The following is a 19,188-nucleotide window of genomic DNA, read 5'->3' as shown; positions in this document are numbered from 1 at the left end:
TGTGGGTTATTTGATTATATTGGGGGATTCTGTTATGAGCTGAATACAGATTCATTTAATAAGTACCAGAAGGAAATGTCATCACTTCCAGGCCTAAGAGTCTTACTTACTAAAGCAAGTAAGAGTCATTAAATTATTCATTCAGAAAACAGATGTCCACCATGGATATGCATCACAGTGATGGAAGAATTCAATGATTACTTAGAACACAGGTGAATAAATATCCAATGGCAAAGGATGACTAACCAACAATCTATACTCTGTAAGATACAGGATCCCTGTCAAAAAATTCAACCCTGCTTTTTGTAGCATGGAAGGATCCTAGACAATGAAAAATAATGTTACTATTATTTTCTTATAAAACATAATTCAAATAAATAGTGAAGAAATTACAGTTTCCACTTCGAAACTTTTTCTAATGTTACAATAATCAAAATTGTGTGACACCGCCATGTGGATAGGCACACATGTAAAAGGAACTCCATCTGAGAGTCAGAATGTGGACACTCACCTGCATGGTAATGCAATGAGCTTCTCTCTCACATCACACACAGACACCAATTTGAAATAACTCAAAGATCTAAATAAAAATCTTAAACTATAAAATTTCTTCAAAGAAAATAAAGATGTAAGTATTTTTGAGTTTATCTAGAAAAGGCCACAATTTGTAAATCTGACAAGCAACCAAGGAGGAAACGAGTGGACTTAATCATAATCAAAAACATTTTTGCCTCTAAAGAGAAACAGGAAAATTTAGAGGCAGCTCACAGAATGAGAGAAAATATTTGCAAATCAAATAAGTCCCTATGGCAGCCAGAATACATAATGAACTTTTATAATTCAATAATAAAAAGATGGTTAATACAATTGCATAATGAGAAAGGGATTTAAACAGCTGTTTATTCTCTAGAAAGACATAGACTGCTACTTCATGGATATCTATATGGACACTTCCTATAACTGTCAAGGAAACTAACATGACACATGTTTTGGAATTTATTAAGGTACCTAGAATCAAAAAGATATAAGCCTCACGGCTGACACCATTGGAAAATAGCACAGCCAGTGTGGAAAGAATTGGCAGCTGCTCAGAAATTTAAACACAGGGTTGCTACATGATTAAGCAATTTTAACTCTAATTACATAGCCAAGAGAAAGACAATACGTGTATGCAAAAATTTGTGGAATGGTGTGAACAGAAACTATATCTATAAAATCCAACAGTTAAAATGACATGAATATCCATGCAAATGACACATAGATAAAAAAACACACTGGGTATTCATACAGTAGAATATAATTTGGCAATCAAAATGAATTTCAGATGCAATCTACAATGTTATTGATTCTCCAAGAAATACTAATTGGAAGCATCCAGTACTCTAAGATCACATGTGACATTAGCTTACTTGAGCGAAACTAAATACCTATGTGTTTTGAAAGGATGTATACAATACTTTACGACATGGAGATATTCAGAAGGAAACAAGCAATGAAGGAAAGGTGGTAAGGATGGATATGGAGAAGGAAAGAGAAAGAGAATGATAAGAAAATATTGTATCTAGATTTGGCTTGAAGGATGAACCTTAGATGAGACAGGCAAGATCCTACTTGAGATTATCATAATAGGTACTATACCAGCAGTTGCAAAGCAGAGATCTCAGTCCAAAGACAGAGCATATAAAGGGTAGGAATTATGAGTTAATACATCTGCCTCAAAGAATGACTTAGATTGGTTGGGGGATTGAACAAAATCTTTAAATAAAACAGTAGATTATATTGAAAGGTAAATTAATGAGAGATAATTCACTACTGAGTGGTACATTGCTTTTCCATCCTGAGATATTTGAATGTGCATTTTATAGCAGTCATTTTGGCTAAAAGATTGATATCAGTATGATGTCTGGAAGTCTGGATGCAGAGAGATACTGAGGAGACAGATAGAAAAAGGAAAGTACAGAAGTGGCCATGCAAAGCACAAAAGATAACCTGTCTATGGAACTGGACTTCGCACAACTTCCAAATTTGCACTCTATAAATTTCTTTATATCTGTAGGTCAAATCCCTCCTCTGCCTCATTCTAATTATTCTGCCCTTTTGATCACCAACCTCCTGGCTCAGTAATTCTAGTTAACAGTGGTAAGGAGAAGCAGAATTCTGCTTCTGAATAACAGCAACAAACTCGGGTGACGGGAACTCTGTTACCTTTGCAGAGTGCTCAGCAGGGTTAGACAGAGCTTCCCTATGACTTGTATAGATCACAAATTATGCCCCCTGTTCATTTTGTATGAAATGTGTACTGCTTATACATCAAGTGCTATAACCACTGAGAAATCTCTCCAGTCCTACATACTTTTTGTCATAATTTTACCTTTTCCAAATCTTTGAATCACAAGACATTTCAGGATAATTCTAATATTTCATGTATGTGTACCTTATTGGGCTGTTGGCAGCATCTGGGTCTTTGGCATGTACTCTTCCAACCACAGTGCCAGCAGCTGCATTTTCTTGAACTTCGTGGATATAACTTGGGGCCAAGAACATGGGAGGCTCATCAGCATCTTCGACTGCAATCTTGACAGTCACAGTGTCCTTGAAAGGTCCATTGCTGATGAACTTAGGGTCAATGTGAACATTGGCAGCCTCTACCTTCAAGCTATATGCTCTTTTGGTTTCAAAATCTACAGGCTGGTAAGAACAAAAAGAAGATTAGCAACTAGTTCCTTGAATAATACTAGAAGATAAAGACCTAATTGGTACAGGGAATGAAGCAAACAGTTTCTCAAAGAAAGAAAATTCATGCTGATTATCATCCAATAATGTAAGCCATGTGGTCAGAAAATCAGGACAAAAAGTTGCTGAAGCGTGAGGTATATATAGTGCAAGGAAGATTGCAAGCACAGAACATTCCACATAAAGCCAACCACATTTTCAATAGCCAATGAGATGCAGTTAACATCCGTTTGATGCCCTCTCTGTGAAGTGCTACAAATCTACTAATAATTAAACAACTGTTCCATACTGCCTGCTACATAAACACACAATGTCCTAGCTTCATCATCATGAGGGCTTCATTTATCTTGTTTACTTTTGACTAGATTGTGTTTCCCAAAGACAACCACCTTACCAGCATACGCATAGGCTTATTGTACTTTACAGACAGACTTGAGTAGGTGGAGTCCTTCAATAATGCTAATTGACTTTCTCCCTTTTTTGATTTGCATATGTATGTGTGTGCATGTCTTTCAGGCTGACACGGAGAGTCTTTCTCAACCTTTCCTCATCTTGTACATAAGCATGCACATAAGACCTCTCAATTGAACTCAGAGTTCATGAACACCCTATTAGCAGTCTAGCTACCCAGCCTACTCTAAGGATCTCCTGTCTCTACATTCAGAAAAGTAAATTGCAGGCCGACTGCTCCACTAACCCATGTTTTTAAAGGCTCAGGGATCTGGAAGCCTGTTTTCATGTGTACTGTTTATGCATCAAGTGCTATAGCCACTGAGAAATCTCTTCAGTCCTACTTACTTTTTGACATAATTTTGCCTTTTCCAAATCTTTGAATTCTAAGACATTTCAGAATAATTCTAATATTTTAATTTTTTTTTTTGCTTCCCAGTCCTCCTTTTAATAGATGTTTACAGCTTTCTAGCTAAAATGGCATGTCATAGCTCTGTTCTGAGTGCATTCATTATGAGGTTATCTCCTCTTAGGCTAAATAATTGACAGTAGAGGTGACCTTTCCTTTGGTCAAAACACGTATGTGACAAAATGGTCCATTTATAGAACAACAAGTATAAGCAGAACATACTTTTATACAAGAAAAACAACTCAGAGCTAGCATTTGAATAGGCACAGTCATAAAGTGCTCCTTATTTCTGAATAAACAATACAGAGAGCTAGCAAGGGGTGACAAACAAAACTATATTAAGCCCAACACCTAAGATACAACTTCCAAAGTAATATTCCAATGAGGCAGACCTAACAAATATTTGCAATAAGCTTGATCTTTTAAGGCTGGCATCTATTTTCTGTGCAGTTGTCATTTACCTAGCAAATACTTATTCCGAATGGATATACAATCACAGGCTTAGAACTGACCTAGTTCTGTACTGTTCCAGATTCAAGATCATCATCATTTCAGAAAGATTAAGCATATTCAGCATCCTTGACTCTGTTACCTTCCATCTTCCTCTCCCTAAAATCAAGGACCACTCCTTTTTTATTCGACTAATAAACCTGTCCTCTAATTCTGCATTATTCTATCTTCCCAGGTGGAAGCTCCTAAATTCTTGGACGTATTGTTGAGAAAGAGAAAAAAATGATATTTGTAGATTAGCCATACAAGGCTCCTGCAACTTCCTAGAAATCTCTGTAATGTCTAAACTGAATCACACATTGGAACATGACCAGGCGAATTATAATTAGAAAAGTTTGCTATTTCTAGAGCAAAACCTTTTGGACCCAGAAGTATCCTACTAGATATATTTTTTACTAGAAAGCCCTGTTTGTGTTGAATAGCATGGTCATACTGTAGTCTAACTCATTGGCTTGATCCAAATCTTTCGATAATATGAGCTCGAGGTATTTGCAGTGGTTTGTCTGGAATATCTTTTCCCACAGTGGTGAAACCCTATTAAGTACCCCGGAAGTTAGCCCAACATCGGTGTTTTGAGAACTTCTACTCAATTGCCCCAAACAGCTATGTGGAGTCTCATAGCTTCCTTTCACTGCTAATGGTAGAGCATCTCCAAAGGATCCACTGAGCCTTGTTGATCTTTGCCTCCCTGTAACCAGAAAGGACTGCCCCTTGTAGTAATAGGCATCAATCATTTTACTGAATGAGCAGCAGGGCTAATGTCTCGATAACATTTAAGCATTTACTTACAATAAATTCCCTTTCTCCTTCCAAATAGGATTTGAGGTAGTCCCCCATGTGGACATTTATATCCATGTTATGAATAGTTGAAATAAAACTAAATGAGGCGACACACTGCATAAGCCATAAAAATCTTAATGCCCACCGCAGCTTACTAATCCTCACCTCTGAAAATTCTCCCTTAGGGATTCATTCTACAGAAAATGCAAACAAACAGTATTGGAACTGCACAATATTTGTTAGCTATAATAGAAGGTTATATCTAATCTGGGGAAATGTACACATAGAACAGAAAACCCAACTGTGAGATTTTATTAAGGAAATCATGGTCCATCGATAGGATGGATTGTAATGTAGTCCTTAAAAATGATTATGTGTGTTATAGAACAGCATGTAAAAGTGTTTATGTTTGACATTAAGTTTACAAATCAGATAACCCTATGACTGGAAGCATACAAAATATTATATATCCACATCTATGTGCACAGATGCACAAACCAAATAAAATAAAAACATTTGATTAAAACAAGGAATGCTTCAAGTGTTTTCTATTGCTGTTCTCAAAATACCTCACAAGGTTGTCTGGTTGCAAAGAACAGCTAAGAAGCTATGCTGGCATTTATTTACAATGGATGGAATTTCTACCTGGCCAATGATACTACAATGGACAAATGGTTGGAGTTTTCTTCCTGAAAGATGTCAAGCCACCTAGAGATTAATCTGTACTTACATTGTTCTCTACAGAACTGCATGGAGAACGGTTAAATACTTGGAACACAGGGGTTTTTTCTTTCCCGTGAAACTCTGAACCTGGGTCAGAAGTCGACAAATATTATTTTGAAAAGTATTTTTTTGAAAAGTATTTTGAAAAGGGATCTATCTAGTCTGTCAGATACTTTAGAATGACTTTTCCATGTGGTCTTGTACCTCAGTCCTTTTGACTGTATGGGGAGGATGGGTGATGGGTGGTTAACATTTAAGATATTACTTAAAATCTATTCCCTTCTTCCCAAACATGACTCCACAAATCTTGAAGGTCCTTGGCATCTTCTTCCATATTCTTGAGCCTTTTTTCAGCTTTTGAAATCTCTCTCTTTTTTTTTAACCCTGACAACAGTTTTCCAGTGGACCTACTGAGCAAATTCTTGCAGTGTCTTCATTATGTCATAATCAGTGAATTTTCAACTGGGGGATAGATTATGCTCCTAATCACATCAGAAGTATTTGGTAAAAATTAAAATATTTTTAACCATTATCATGATAGTGAGTTGAGAAGAGGTGCATGTCTATGAACTTATACATGATGAAGGTTTGAGAACTTTAAAATGTTTTATATTGCTTCAATATTCCTCTATGACCAAGATTTTTCAAGCCTGAAGAATCAATAAAGCCAAGGCTGAGGAAACTCCTCTGATCATCAGTGACTTTTTACTAAACTGTCCTGTTAATTTGTGATTCCCTATGGCTAGCACTCCATCTCTTACCTTTTAGATTCCCAGCTTTTACCAAAGCCTGCCTGAAAAAATGGTTACAACTGATTAACTCAGAAGAAAATAGAAAACGGAATTAAGATGTAAATGAAAATGGTATATTAAAGAAAATCTTTAAAATACAAAACTATTTCTACAACATCTTTAAATATTATTAAATTATGTGTAATGTCTTCCAAAAGACATTTCAACATTTTCATTCTACAAGTTTCACTTTGATTTCATTTTTCTGTTGAGCATTTGGAACTTTTTGGTACAAGTTAAGACAAATCTTATCTTCCAAATTAAATATGAGCCTACATTGTTTTAAATTTAAATGTCATTGCTTTGTAAAAGCTTATTCTGCTGCCTGTAGTAAACTGAATTGGGGGAAAGTACACAAATTAATCATATGCAGAGAGCTCATTTGCCATGTATGAGTTTCATGGGGGTGATTTAAATGCTTCAGGATTTTAGAACCATATGTGTTTATGCCTCGAATACACTGGAAACAGGTGACAACCTTCTCCTAGCCAACTATCCAATTACTTGAGCAGTCAATGATAGGAGGCAGGAATCGCTCACTGATGTCAACATTCATGGGTCAGTGTTATGCAGGAGGGATAGTAATATTAATTAACAAAGAAAGTTGACAGCTACACACAGTTCACAAAGCTACTTTCCAAAAGAGACACCAGACAGAACAGTTTTCCATCCTCCTGTGGCTGATAATTAGACATCTTTGGTCATGAAACTTAGTAAGGAATAGAGACTTTTCCACGTATCTGATCTTTACCTCAGTTTCCACCTGAGATCTTGTTTTATTTTTTCTCTGCAATGTCACCTACATTTTCTTCATTCTATGCCCTCTAAGTGTTTAACTCCCCTCAATATGCTTTGAATTACAGTGAGATATCAGTCACACAGGCTTCCCTGCTGAAAAATAACCTCCCCAGGGCCACCTTCTCCTCCTCTCCAGGTACTCACTCCTTTATTGATTCTTCAATTTAATTTTTTCCCTCAATCCGATCTTTTTCTCTCAAACCAAGAAGCTTAATATTCATACTATAAAAACCTAGTAGAAAATGAATGCTTGATTAAAACCAAGATAATCCCCTCAACCAATTCACATTTAATGTTCCATACACTGTGATGATGGAGAGGTGTTGATTTCTCAAGTGGTAAATCAGGAGGGAAGGAGCTTTAGAATGTACTGCAATTGTTTCTTCACGTTAAAGGGAATATTATCTGACTTTCTGGCTCAGTTGCTTCTAAAATGTCTTAAGAGGGACATTGCTTCCAATACCATGTAGATTTGAATTCCACATGTGTCTATGTGTCTGTGACTGAGTCGGTCTGTGCCTCAATTACAAAATTTAAGTTAAAGAATTATTGATCATTGGAACACTCTACTTATTTCATGACTTCTCATGATAAAAAAATGAATGAAAGGTGGATTATTTCTGCCCCGCAGTCGTTACAGAGTAAATATGAGATTGATTTATTTAAAACTAAATAAAAGGAAACAATATTCTCTTCTGTATAATTAATTCATGCAGGGATGTATTTTGTTTCTGATGAGAGTTTAAATTAATAAGGAAGGAGAATTTTTATTGTTATTTCAAGTTCAGATTTGAAAAAGCAGTAAAAGGAAGATTAGTTAAAATTTCACAAAACATCCCACAGTGCAATGAACTAGCAATGTTTAAAATAAGACTATTCTATATTCTGTATTAGCTAACTTAGTCTGACAGACCTCAATGAAATTAGAGTTGGTTTTCCAAAACTCAGACTTTTCAATTTGTTGTTTCTCCCACCAGATAATTTTGTCAAAATATAGAAGAACAAGCCAGAAACTTCAGGCAGGTATAATCTACTCTTTGGCCAGCCCTTTCTGCAGTACCAGTATGAAAACAATTTCTCTTATATCCTCAGATTTCAGGCCTTAGCAGCAAATTGATAAAGTCCTACCTCAGTCTTTCATAGACAACATTTCTTAGCCATTAGTCCACTGTCTTCCTTAGGTTGCCTGGGCAACACAGATCTTATGACTGACATGTCTGATTTCTCTAACCTACCTTTTTCAGCTTCACCACACCGTCCTGTGTTTCATAGTCTGTTGTGATTTCAAACAGATCTATGCCGTCTCCATCAACAATATTGTATGTGACTAAGCCATTTTCTCCGATGTCTGGGTCTTTAGCCTTCACCCTTCCTACTTCCTCCCCCGGGACAGCTGCTTCTGAAACAGACATCTGGTACACGCCTGAAAGAAGAAGACATCCACTTTTATTTTCCTTTTTATTTGGCAGCTGTAAGACTTCAGATTTCATTGAATCCCAGTAAATTTCTCAAAGGGTTTAAAATTAAACTTTCTATTGGTAGACACAGAAGTGAAGCGGGTGGATGGGAAGAGGATCCATCCCCAGACGGCCTGCTTGCAGGAAGAATGTGCTCCTTACAGGATGATAAACCAATATTGGGGTCCTGATGAGATGGTGAGGTCACCAGCTACATGAGAGGAAGGAAAGCAGTGACAAGGACCTATGAAAGAGTCCACATACTGGAACACCTAAGGCTTCGTTTTCAGGGTCTTCCACAAACTAATTCCAAGGATTCCATGAACTAATTGCTCATGAAAAAAAAAAAACAGAAACAGAAGAGGAAATTCATCCCTCTGCTTAAAAAGCTTTCAGCCCTTCATATTTATTTTAGAGACAAATACAAATCTTATTTTTCAAGAATATGTCTTTCTTTAGCAAAGAGATATTTCTCTCTTATCTTATTCTGCATCCTTGCACTAGGCTAAGCATGGAATTCTCCTTAAGCTTTTAGACAGTCTAATCTCTCCATATTTATATTTATGTGTTTTTCAGAAATGAGAATGGTGCCACAGTGCACATTTATATTTATGTTGATGGTATTTATCATGAATGTAAATAATGCTATACATTCTTTTAGCTCTGAAACTAAGTAAAAGAAGAGCTATAATTGCTAATATGGTATAAGAAAGAAACCAAAACATCTCTAGATATACTGTGATGTTATCAGCTAAGTAGTATCATTTGGTGAGGGATAAAGGGAAGTGTGTGTGTGTGTGTGTGTGTGTGTGTGTGTGTGTGTGTATGTGTGTGTGTGTGTGTATGAAGATGTGTTTAAGCTACACACATGGGTGTGCAGTTATGTATGTGATTATGCTGTAATTATGCTGAAGATGAGTGAGTGTGCAGATGGAGTATGATACGTTTTTCTATGATGACGAATGTGAGTGAACACATATAATTGTTAAGCATGTGTGGATGAGAAGGAAACCAGGATTTATTTTGGACAGGATAGGGACAGAAGACTTCCTTTGGAATAAATCTGCATTCCAGTGAAGGAAGCGAGCAAGACAGGTATGTGAATATGTGGGGAATAAGTGTCACAGAACAAGGATCAACAAATGTCAGAGAGCCTCAGGTAGGAAGATTCTGAAAATGTACAGGATAGCAAGGATAGGAGTAAGAGTGGGACTCCTGAACAAAGGAGACATATAAAAGGGCATTAATGAAAAATAGACAAGATACTGGGTTTCATTTAGGGAAACCACTGGACAGTTTTCAGTAGAGGAATGGGATGTAGCACCATCATCTGACACCCTTAAAAAGCAACCTGTCTAAGACACTCTATGGTTGGGTGGAGCCTTCTCCTGCAGATCTCAGCCCACTGACATTGGGTGGATCCCCTAGACTCTTCATTTCCCCTCCCATAGCCACTATATGTTGCAGTTCAGCATTCCTTTCGTGATTATAGTGTACCCATTTTCTACCCAATCTTGTATTGCTTTCACAGTCAAGGCATAGTGAGAGTGTCTTTCTGTAGAAATTAACAATGTATAATATAACAAGGTTCAGAAGATCTGTTACAATGTAATTTTTCCAAATCTCATTCAAGTCCATGACTGTGAAACACTAAAACTGAAATATAAAATTTCTATTCCACTCTACGTAAGAAATGGCATTAATGAACATCATGAATAAGTCTGTCTGCCTATTTTTCTGGCGTATGGAGCAACTATACATTGTCCACATGAAATAGGCAGCTTTAACAATATTGTATGGGCCTCAATCTTATCAAAGATGCACAATTTTCTATCTAACCAGGAATAGCAAGGATCCCCCTTTTCTTTTGGCGTCCTCAAAAGCTAATTATGTGTCTCATGATCCTCTACCTTGATATCTCTATTTGGTAGATTGTTATCTTGGGTTACTTTGAATAACCATAGTGACTCCTTAACTGGCATACTTAACTGCCTTCCTATGGGCTCATTTATTTTTAAATGGTGTGTGTGTGTGTGTGTGTGTGTGTCTGTCTGTCTGTCTGTCTGTCTTTGAGTGTACATCATGTGTGTGTGGTTGCCTGTAGAGACCAGAATGTGTGTCAGACTCTCTGTAACTGGAGCCATGGGTGTTTTTGTCATTACTGGATACCTCAGAGTCATATGATTTTGTTATAACTCTGTATTTCCCATTGCACATACACATATTTCTGTTAAAATATGATTTCAGAAATTCTTTAGTCCCCTCAATGTACTTTCCCTAGGAGCCAATTATATCTATAAAACATAGGCTCTTGTTAGATATTTGTAACATTAGTAACCAGATATTAAATGATGGTGCAATTAGCATCTATCATTAATTTCGATATTTCAATATTGTCGTCTCCAAAGATTTGTTTTATTTGATGCTAGAGTGATGGCTCAGGACTAAGAGTGTATGTTTCTCTGCCTGCAGGCCAGAGTTTGGTTACTCGCAACCAAGTCAGTTGGCTCACAATCACACATAATTACAGCTGCAGGGAAATCTGACAGTTATGGTTTCTGTGGGCACCTACATATATCCACACATAAACACACTCATGAACACATAATTTAAAATAGTAAACATAAAAATGTTAAAGATGTATGTTATTTTTAGGTATGCATATGTATCTTATTTTTAGGTATGCATATGCCTGTGTTTATTTGGCTATGTGCAAAGGAGTGCAGGAACAACTGAGACCAAAAGAAGGCTACCAGTCCTCCTAGAGCTGAATTTCAGCTGTTCAGAGCCACTAATATAGTTGCTGATAACCTATCCATGGTCTTCTGCAAAAGCAGTATATATCCTTAACTGTGAAGTTATTTTATTTTCCCTCAATAATTTCATAAATATTGTACAATAATCAAAATCACAATGGTTGATCAATTATTGCCATTTTTCAAATGATATAAAAATCAGCATTCACTGGATTAATCTAAAGAAGAATTATATTTAAATTAGATGCTAAGATCATCTTCTAAAGGTATACAAGTATAACTCTCATCCTATAGGCCTTCAACATTACTTCATGATCCTCACATAGAACACTTTGGTCTGCCTGAGCTTCACTGCCATGCTGGCAGCCTTAAGGTTTCTGGGAAAGAAGCCATGTGACTTCTGATATCAGTACAGAAAACACAACATAGTTGGTTCCTCTGGTCACAGAGTTCTCATGATCAGAAATCAGCCACAGAAAGGCCCATGTGGAGAGAAAGCACAAGCCAATCTCAATTTGCCAGTCTTATAAGGAATCTTAGAAGTGAGTTATTTTTGCCCCAGATAGCAGTGCCCAGCTGACGCTGGAGTGATGACAGAGTAGCTATTTCTCCCATGCACTGCACAAATTAAAGTCAAGAAACAAATAAATGACTGTTATTTGCAATCACCAAGATGTGGGGCAGTTTCTTTATGGAATGATAAATATCATATCATGGTACTGTTAGCATCAGTGAAGAACACTGAGACAGGATATGGTTAATTGTTTCCTGCCTTTCATAATTAATACCTAATAAGTAAAATACCTCAAGATGCAGATATTCTGGTCTCTAGAGTTATACAGTTTTTAATGTCTTCCTTACATCTCATGCTCTTTATACTGTTTAACTTTCTTTTGTGTGTTTGTAAGCTGTTGTTATCTTTTTTTAGGCTTGTGCAAGAATCACAAAAATGGTTCTTGGTTTTCTAGACTCTTCCTTTTGAAAGCTGGGTAAATTAGAAGTGAACAAAAACATGAGGATCTGACTCAGCAGTGGCAGACAGCAAAGACCAGCTCTGACTCCTTACTCTGTGGAAACTTTGGTGGATTGTCGTTGACATCAGTCAGTGTGATCGTCACTTTGGTTGTCCCTGAGAGTCCGCCCATGTGTCCACCCATGTCCTTGGCCTGGATCACCACGTGGTATTCTTCCTTGGCTTCTCTGTCCATATTGGGAAGGGCTGTTCTGATGATGCCTAACAAGTGAACGATTAAACAGAGTCACAGATATTCATTTATGACAATATTTCAAAAAGAAGAATATTTTAGATCCTGGGGAGCTAAATATACATTAAAAAATAGTCTGTTTGCTCAAAGAAAAGTCATTTTAATGTAGCAAATATAACAGAAATCACTGATAACCAAACGATCTGTGTATTATTAAGCACATAATAAAAAATACTTACAACTTATTAATTAGTATTTGTTTTTCACTGTACATGCAAATAACAATGCCTTCTTTCTCAGACACAAGAATCCTGAAGACTGAATTGACAAGTGCCTATTATACGTTAAGTCATAACTGAATCTATACTTCTCGAAGTCTAGCCAAAAGCTTCAGAAATCAAGTCTTACATGTAACTATTAGAAGAATCTCTACAGTTCATGCTATGTTTATTGAGGAGGCGAAAACTTTATGGAAGACATTAAAACGCTACTGTTAATTTTTTAATTAGTTAGAAAGATGAGTAAAACTCGTACAAAAATTCAACCGACAACCACCTCTCACTGAAAAATGATAAATTTAGGAATTATTCATGACCTCTGTATATTGAAACATGATGTTCATAAAAATATGCTTACTTACATCTCTAGGGATCATATGGAAGTTTTTACATTCAATGAATAAAGTAATGTTTGTAGTATAAATACAAAGAACATGGAGGAGGTGGTGGTCTTTGCTATACTTCACTGAGCCCATTGTTGAGATGTTTCCTTGCCATACCCTAGAACTTCTGAGACCTCATTTTCCTTACCGGTTAGATAGTTTTGTGAGTTTCAATTGTTAGTCACTATCCTTGGTTGCGTGAGACAAAGAAGACTGGAGTTTTAACCATTTCCAGTATTCTATATGAAATCTCCCATTTACCCTTAGTTTACCGAATATCTAATAGCAAAGTTCTCTATGAAACCATAGACAAAAACTCCACAAGTTGTTGTTTGGAGCAAGGCGATGAAAAATAAATTGATACATAAGTAGGTGAGAGTTAATCACACAAATAAAAAAAGTATCAAATTAGGAAATTATGTAAAAGTTGAAACTGTATGACAACCTCTTTCAAAAATACAGATATTATGTGAAAAGGAAAGGTATACTACTGGGAAAGAGCAATTGTTCAGGACTGTAGTGTTTACTCTTGTTGACAATAGCATCTAGTATAAATGAAGAGTAACATTGAGTTTCTGTTGTAAATTGACTCACTTTATTGGTCTGCTCTTCATTTTATAGCATTCTTTGGGAATCTATGTTCACAGCGGGAGATTGGGAATGTGGTGGATATTCTAGTAAGGTGAACATTAACAGTTACTCCTGACAGTTCTTAGTTTACTCAGTGGTCTTCCAAGGATATTTCAAAAGCTAAAACTACTTTGTAACAATCTCCGGCCCTTTTAATATGGATCCACAATTCAAGACATTTCCAATTCATAATTTGAAATTTTATGTATTTGTAATTATGATCTGAGACACAAAAAAATGTGTATTACTCTATTCTTTGCCTCAAACTAAGTCTGCAAAGTGACCCTTTAGTTCCTTTTCAATTTAAGTGATTTTAGAGCCAAGGCAGTTAAATGAGCAGGCATAGAGTCTTTATTTATAATAAGTCATGACTCACAAAGACAATACAATCTACTATACCTGTTTGGGCCTCCACTGAGAAGTAAGGTTGTCCTTCAAGGATACTATACACTAACTTGGCACTATTTCCATAGGTGGGATCATCTGCATCAGAGGCTGTCACTTGGATTACTGATGTTCCTAAATAAAGGGGGAGGGAAGAGAAGCAATTAGCAACACCCGATAAATTTTTCAGATTTCATTGCTGTTTACAGAATTTCATTTAAAATTAAGTCTTGAAACAAAGTTCACAATTAGTCCAGTACGGTCTTATTGTCCTATAATTCAAGTGCAAAACACTTCTCTCCTTGTCTTTCTTCCCATTCTAGTTCCCTTCTTCCTTTTCTTTTCTGATCCTCAAGGTTTAAAACTAAATTTTCTACTTTCACAGTTCTTCCTGCTTGCTTTGATAGTTAAAATAACAATAATATGAACATTCTTGTCAAACATTCCTAGAACTATGGTAAGGAAATGTTCAGGATATCACCCAATTAAATAAAAATCTTTCCTGAGAGTGCAATAAATGATAGTTAATGAAGAATTGCTTTTCATGAGAGGATAGAGAGCCCTTTCCCATCTGTGACAATAAACATATCCTTTAATTGTTGCTTTGCATGTAATAAAATTACTGCTAATACTACATTTTAATTAATTTGTGGCTATAAATAGTATATAGAATGCTGTTCCCTACTGTCATAAAAATTACACGTTTCCTCCTCTTTAGGGTCTGGTATGCATGTGACAGAAATAGCAGTGACGGATCAACAGGATCTAAGATATATTCCTAGGTCAGAAGAAATGGAAATCAGAAAATAAAGGAATGGGCTGCCATTTATTTTCTTTATAAGCTCCATTGTCACAATAAGTATCTGGGACATGGCATGTTGAGCTTCAGTGTAGAGAGGAGAGGAGGGAAAAGGCAATTATCCAGGATGTCTCTGTCAGGAACTGTTTGAGGTAAATCCCAGTTAAAGTGCCATCATTCTCTGCTGGACATTTGGCATCTATTTTACTTTGGGAAGATTTGGGATGAGAAATGTGACGTCTTAAAATCTCTTTTTCATGTTGTTTATTGTCACAGCTGGAAGTCTAACTTGCTGGGAGATCTAGCAAGAATGAAACCCAAGTTTCTCCTTTGACATTTCAGCAGAATGGTGGGAGGGAGGTCCTCCTGGCAGAGTACAGAACCTGTTTACACAACTTTCAGGTAACTATCCCTTACTTCCTAAGGTTTTCTGTGACTTCTATGAGAAACCCAAGGCAATGTTCACTCTTTCAAAAATCGATTTTCCATACCCACTAGCTTTTGTGACCTTCTTCCTACAAGGTAGGGATTATTCTAGAAAATGGGTGTTATACCAGAGAAAGACTTCATGGAATGTCTAAGAAAGTTATAAATCTTTATGGTTTCATGGAATTCTAAAATGTTTTTGTGAAGCAGTTGTCAAATATTTCTATTTGACCTATATACTCAGAACTCATCAGCAACTGTTACCTTGATTTCACAATTGACAAAATGATAAATTAGGAAGGGATACAAAGGAGCCCTGATTCACATAGCTTTCTGATGACAAAGACAATAATTTCATAGAAATTACTGTAGGAAGTCTGAGCACTGCCCTAGGTTCCAAAGTGTCCTTTAAGAAGCAAAACTCCGTCTGGGTTATCAGTTTCAATGCCTATGTACCTCTGCTTCTTCCATCCTTTCTTCTTATTAGAAATCACATCTGAGGATAGAGTAGTCAAGAGACCGGACAAGAACAAGTAAAGGGGAAGGAAGAAGATGATGAGTCAGCCTGGATTTTTCTTGGAAAAAGATCTTAGCAGACATGAAGGGCAATGGTAATTCTGTCACAAGAGACTCCACACACAGACTGGAAATCCCCCAGAGCTCTAAAGTCACAGCTGACTCTCTTGAGTAAGCTAATCTTTATATTCAGTGCTTGGGTTTTCTATCATTGATAAAACGAACAATCCACCCCTGATGACTTTCAGTTTCACTCAGGGCCAATGATCAGAGTCACTCAAAAGACCACATTCTAGAAATTTAAGCAGAAGGGACACAAGGAGTCAGATATTAGAGTTCCATCTTCAAGCAAAGCAATATGTCTTTAAGTATATTTAAAATCATCAGCTGATGGCAGCCCTATACACATTTTGGGTGAATTTAGTAACACAAGTGACCCTGGACTAATTAGCTAATCTGTTTCTGCTTTGGTTTCTCATTTATACATGACCAACTGGAATGACTGCTTTGAAAAGTTTAATCATGGCCAAGTTAAATACGCTGGAGTGTGTGTGTTCACAATCAATTAATGTGAAGCTCAAAGCAGCAAACATTATCATTGCTGTTACTTATTCAACATCAATGCCCTAGTGATTGGATGAATATAATCATTGCTCTTTGAAGACTGGAAATGTTCCTCCTATTCTACAGAGGAAGAGAAGATATTAAATGGTGTCACTTCACATAGCTGAACATGACAAGTCAGGATATGCTAAACTGAATCTCATTCTTCCCCCTTCCATTCTTCCTAGTCAATAGGACGTTAATAGTTGACTTTACATCTTCAAGTCTGTTATAAACATTTGAAAATCTGAGTCTCTATGTCTATATCTGTTTCATGCACTTTTTCTTGGAGGTCATTCCTTTCTGTTTGTTTCTTTTGGTCAATGTATTAGGTTTTAAAAATCTAATATTTTCTTTTCTTATTATCTTTTAGAAGTCTGATTGTTTGCTACTTGGAGACAGAAAGACAGTAGATCTGGACAGAAGGATATGTATGGAATAACTGGGAGGTGTGGACAGAGACGGAACCATAATCATGATATATTGTGTAAGGAAAAAAACTATTTTAATTTTTAAAAATGTCCAACAAAAGAATTTTTTCCTTGCTAATGTGCAATAAAGATGCAAAACAAGCTCCATTTCCTGGGTTGGAGGGTAGGCACCAGCCTGCCAACCTGGAGAGATACCAGATAGAAGGTGAACGGGGGACTCTTACTTACGTACCCACATTGGACCTCTCAGGCACATTGGCATGATAGGTTTCATGCAGAAACTCTGGAGGGTTGTCATTAATGTCCTGGACCTTAACAATGAATTCTGAAGGTGGTTCCAGTGGCCTGTTGGTGTCCCTGTCCACCGCCTGAGCCATCAGTGTGTACTGGGCTCTCTCCTCTCGGTCCAGTGTCTTGGTGGCATGAATGTTCCCTGATTTGTCATCAATCACAAAAATGGTTCCCGCTCCTTCACCTGAGAGAATGTATTTAATGTTCCCATCACCAGAGTCAATGTCAGAATGAAGCTAGAAAAAAAAAAAGAAGAGAAAAGAAAGATAGAAAACACGATTTGTAATTTCATGAGGAACACAGTAAAAATACATAGGCTGATAGTTACGCTATGCACACATGTGTGCACATACATACACTCACACATATATCATGAGACAAGTGATTTCCATCATCATTTTCTGAATAGGGAAAAGGAGTCTTAAAATAACTACTATAGCCAAGGTCGTTAAGCTAGATAATGATGAGGCTAATATATATGCAAATGTTTATTTCTGAGGTTCATGTTCTTCCTCTCTCTTTGACTGTATATATGCATACATGCAAAATACATATATTCACGTATGCTTCAATAGTTATTTGGAAAGAAACGCACATATATATTTTGAAAAGATGTAAACATAAATTTATGCTGTATATTTCTCTCAGTTTTTACTCCCATTTCATCGCCTTCCTCAGCTACGAGTCACATCTTTGCCAGTTTCCTGTGACCCCTTTACAAGCCTATACATGTACAAACTTATCTCCACAGATTCTTAAATGCTCTTTGCTAATTTTACATAATACAGGGCTATAGATTGTATATTATATTTGTAGCTTCCTCTGATTGTAACTTCTACAGCTCCTTCAACATCGAAGTACAGAGGGCTTCCTCCTCCACCACGTGGTATTAGTGTAATTTTTGCAGAGAATCCTCTTCAAAGGACATTTGCATTGTCCAGGCAGTTGAAAATCCTTCAACTAAGCAGACGTTTCTAGCTCTAATGCTTGACATTCGGAGTCTAATGTATATCTATTATCCTTTGGAGAGAAAAATCTACTAAGACCCTATGGTCATAAAGGATGGTGGTGCAAAGTGATAGACATATTGTCCCCAGGCCCGTGAAGAATTTCCAATATCCTTGGGATTTTCACATTTTTCCAGAAAGCCTATAGACAAGATGATTTTTGTCTAAATCTATACTTTCTGTGGTCAAGAATCTACTATGGTGTTTTAGCCACCATTGCTACTAGCAACTACGCCTGAATTCTGCTCTTTGTTTCAGAACCCAAGCCCATCAAAGAAATCACTGATTTTCCTGCAGCACTAAAGCCTATGCACTCATCTTCTGTTCTCATGATTTCTGAGTTCCTTAACCTCCTTTATATGAATGCTATTTTAATTGTTATATCCAATTCTTATATGGTTTGAAATAGTTCAATATATGAATGCTATTATATGAATCTTATTATCATTGTCTTATAGTACTGAAAAATAGCTAAAAATATTAAAGATATCCATTGATTAAACCGTAAACCTATTGTGTATGGAAGTTCAGCAAAATAAAACAGACAAACAAAAAACTTATATTCAAACATTTCTGCAGTAAAGATTGTTACTAATTATATTTAATATTAATGACTTTAATAATATTGTAAATATCATTTTATTACAGTCAGCTAATTTTCTATCATTATTATGAAACCAAGGCCTACACAGTTCGCTCGAGATTCAAGGAAATACTAAGTATGCTACTTTTTAAAATGTTCGCACCATTCAAATTTCTTAAATGTTTAATTTACTTGAAGTGTTTTGGTGAAACATCAAAAATTTCAGCTCCAACATGATAACATAG

The 19,188-nt window shown here is 36.3% G+C and overlaps 1 protein-coding gene across 2 annotated transcripts in view; it reads right to left on the bottom strand.

Moving 5' to 3' along the window:
• Window positions 1-19,188, bottom strand: part of Cdh11 (cadherin 11) — a 151,110-nt gene that overhangs the window by 24,646 nt on the left and 107,276 nt on the right. For both annotated transcript variants that reach the window (XM_028770354.1, XM_028770355.1), the window contains exons 4-8: window positions 17,295-17,589; window positions 14,303-14,422; window positions 12,474-12,641; window positions 8,430-8,617; window positions 2,435-2,688 (exon numbers count right to left, since the gene is read on the bottom strand). In XM_028770354.1, coding sequence (XP_028626187.1) covers window positions 2,435-2,688; window positions 8,430-8,617; window positions 12,474-12,641; window positions 14,303-14,422; window positions 17,295-17,589 — 1,025 coding nt within the window. The remainder of the gene's footprint in view (window positions 1-2,434; window positions 2,689-8,429; window positions 8,618-12,473; window positions 12,642-14,302; window positions 14,423-17,294; window positions 17,590-19,188) is intronic.

Source organism: Grammomys surdaster, unplaced genomic scaffold (assembly GCF_004785775.1).
Source record: "Grammomys surdaster isolate TR1022 unplaced genomic scaffold, NIH_TR_1.0 201, whole genome shotgun sequence".
Taxonomy (NCBI): domain Eukaryota; kingdom Metazoa; phylum Chordata; class Mammalia; order Rodentia; family Muridae; genus Grammomys; species Grammomys surdaster.
Note: the sequence above shows the minus strand (reverse complement) of the source record. Positions and strands in the feature narration are given on the sequence as shown.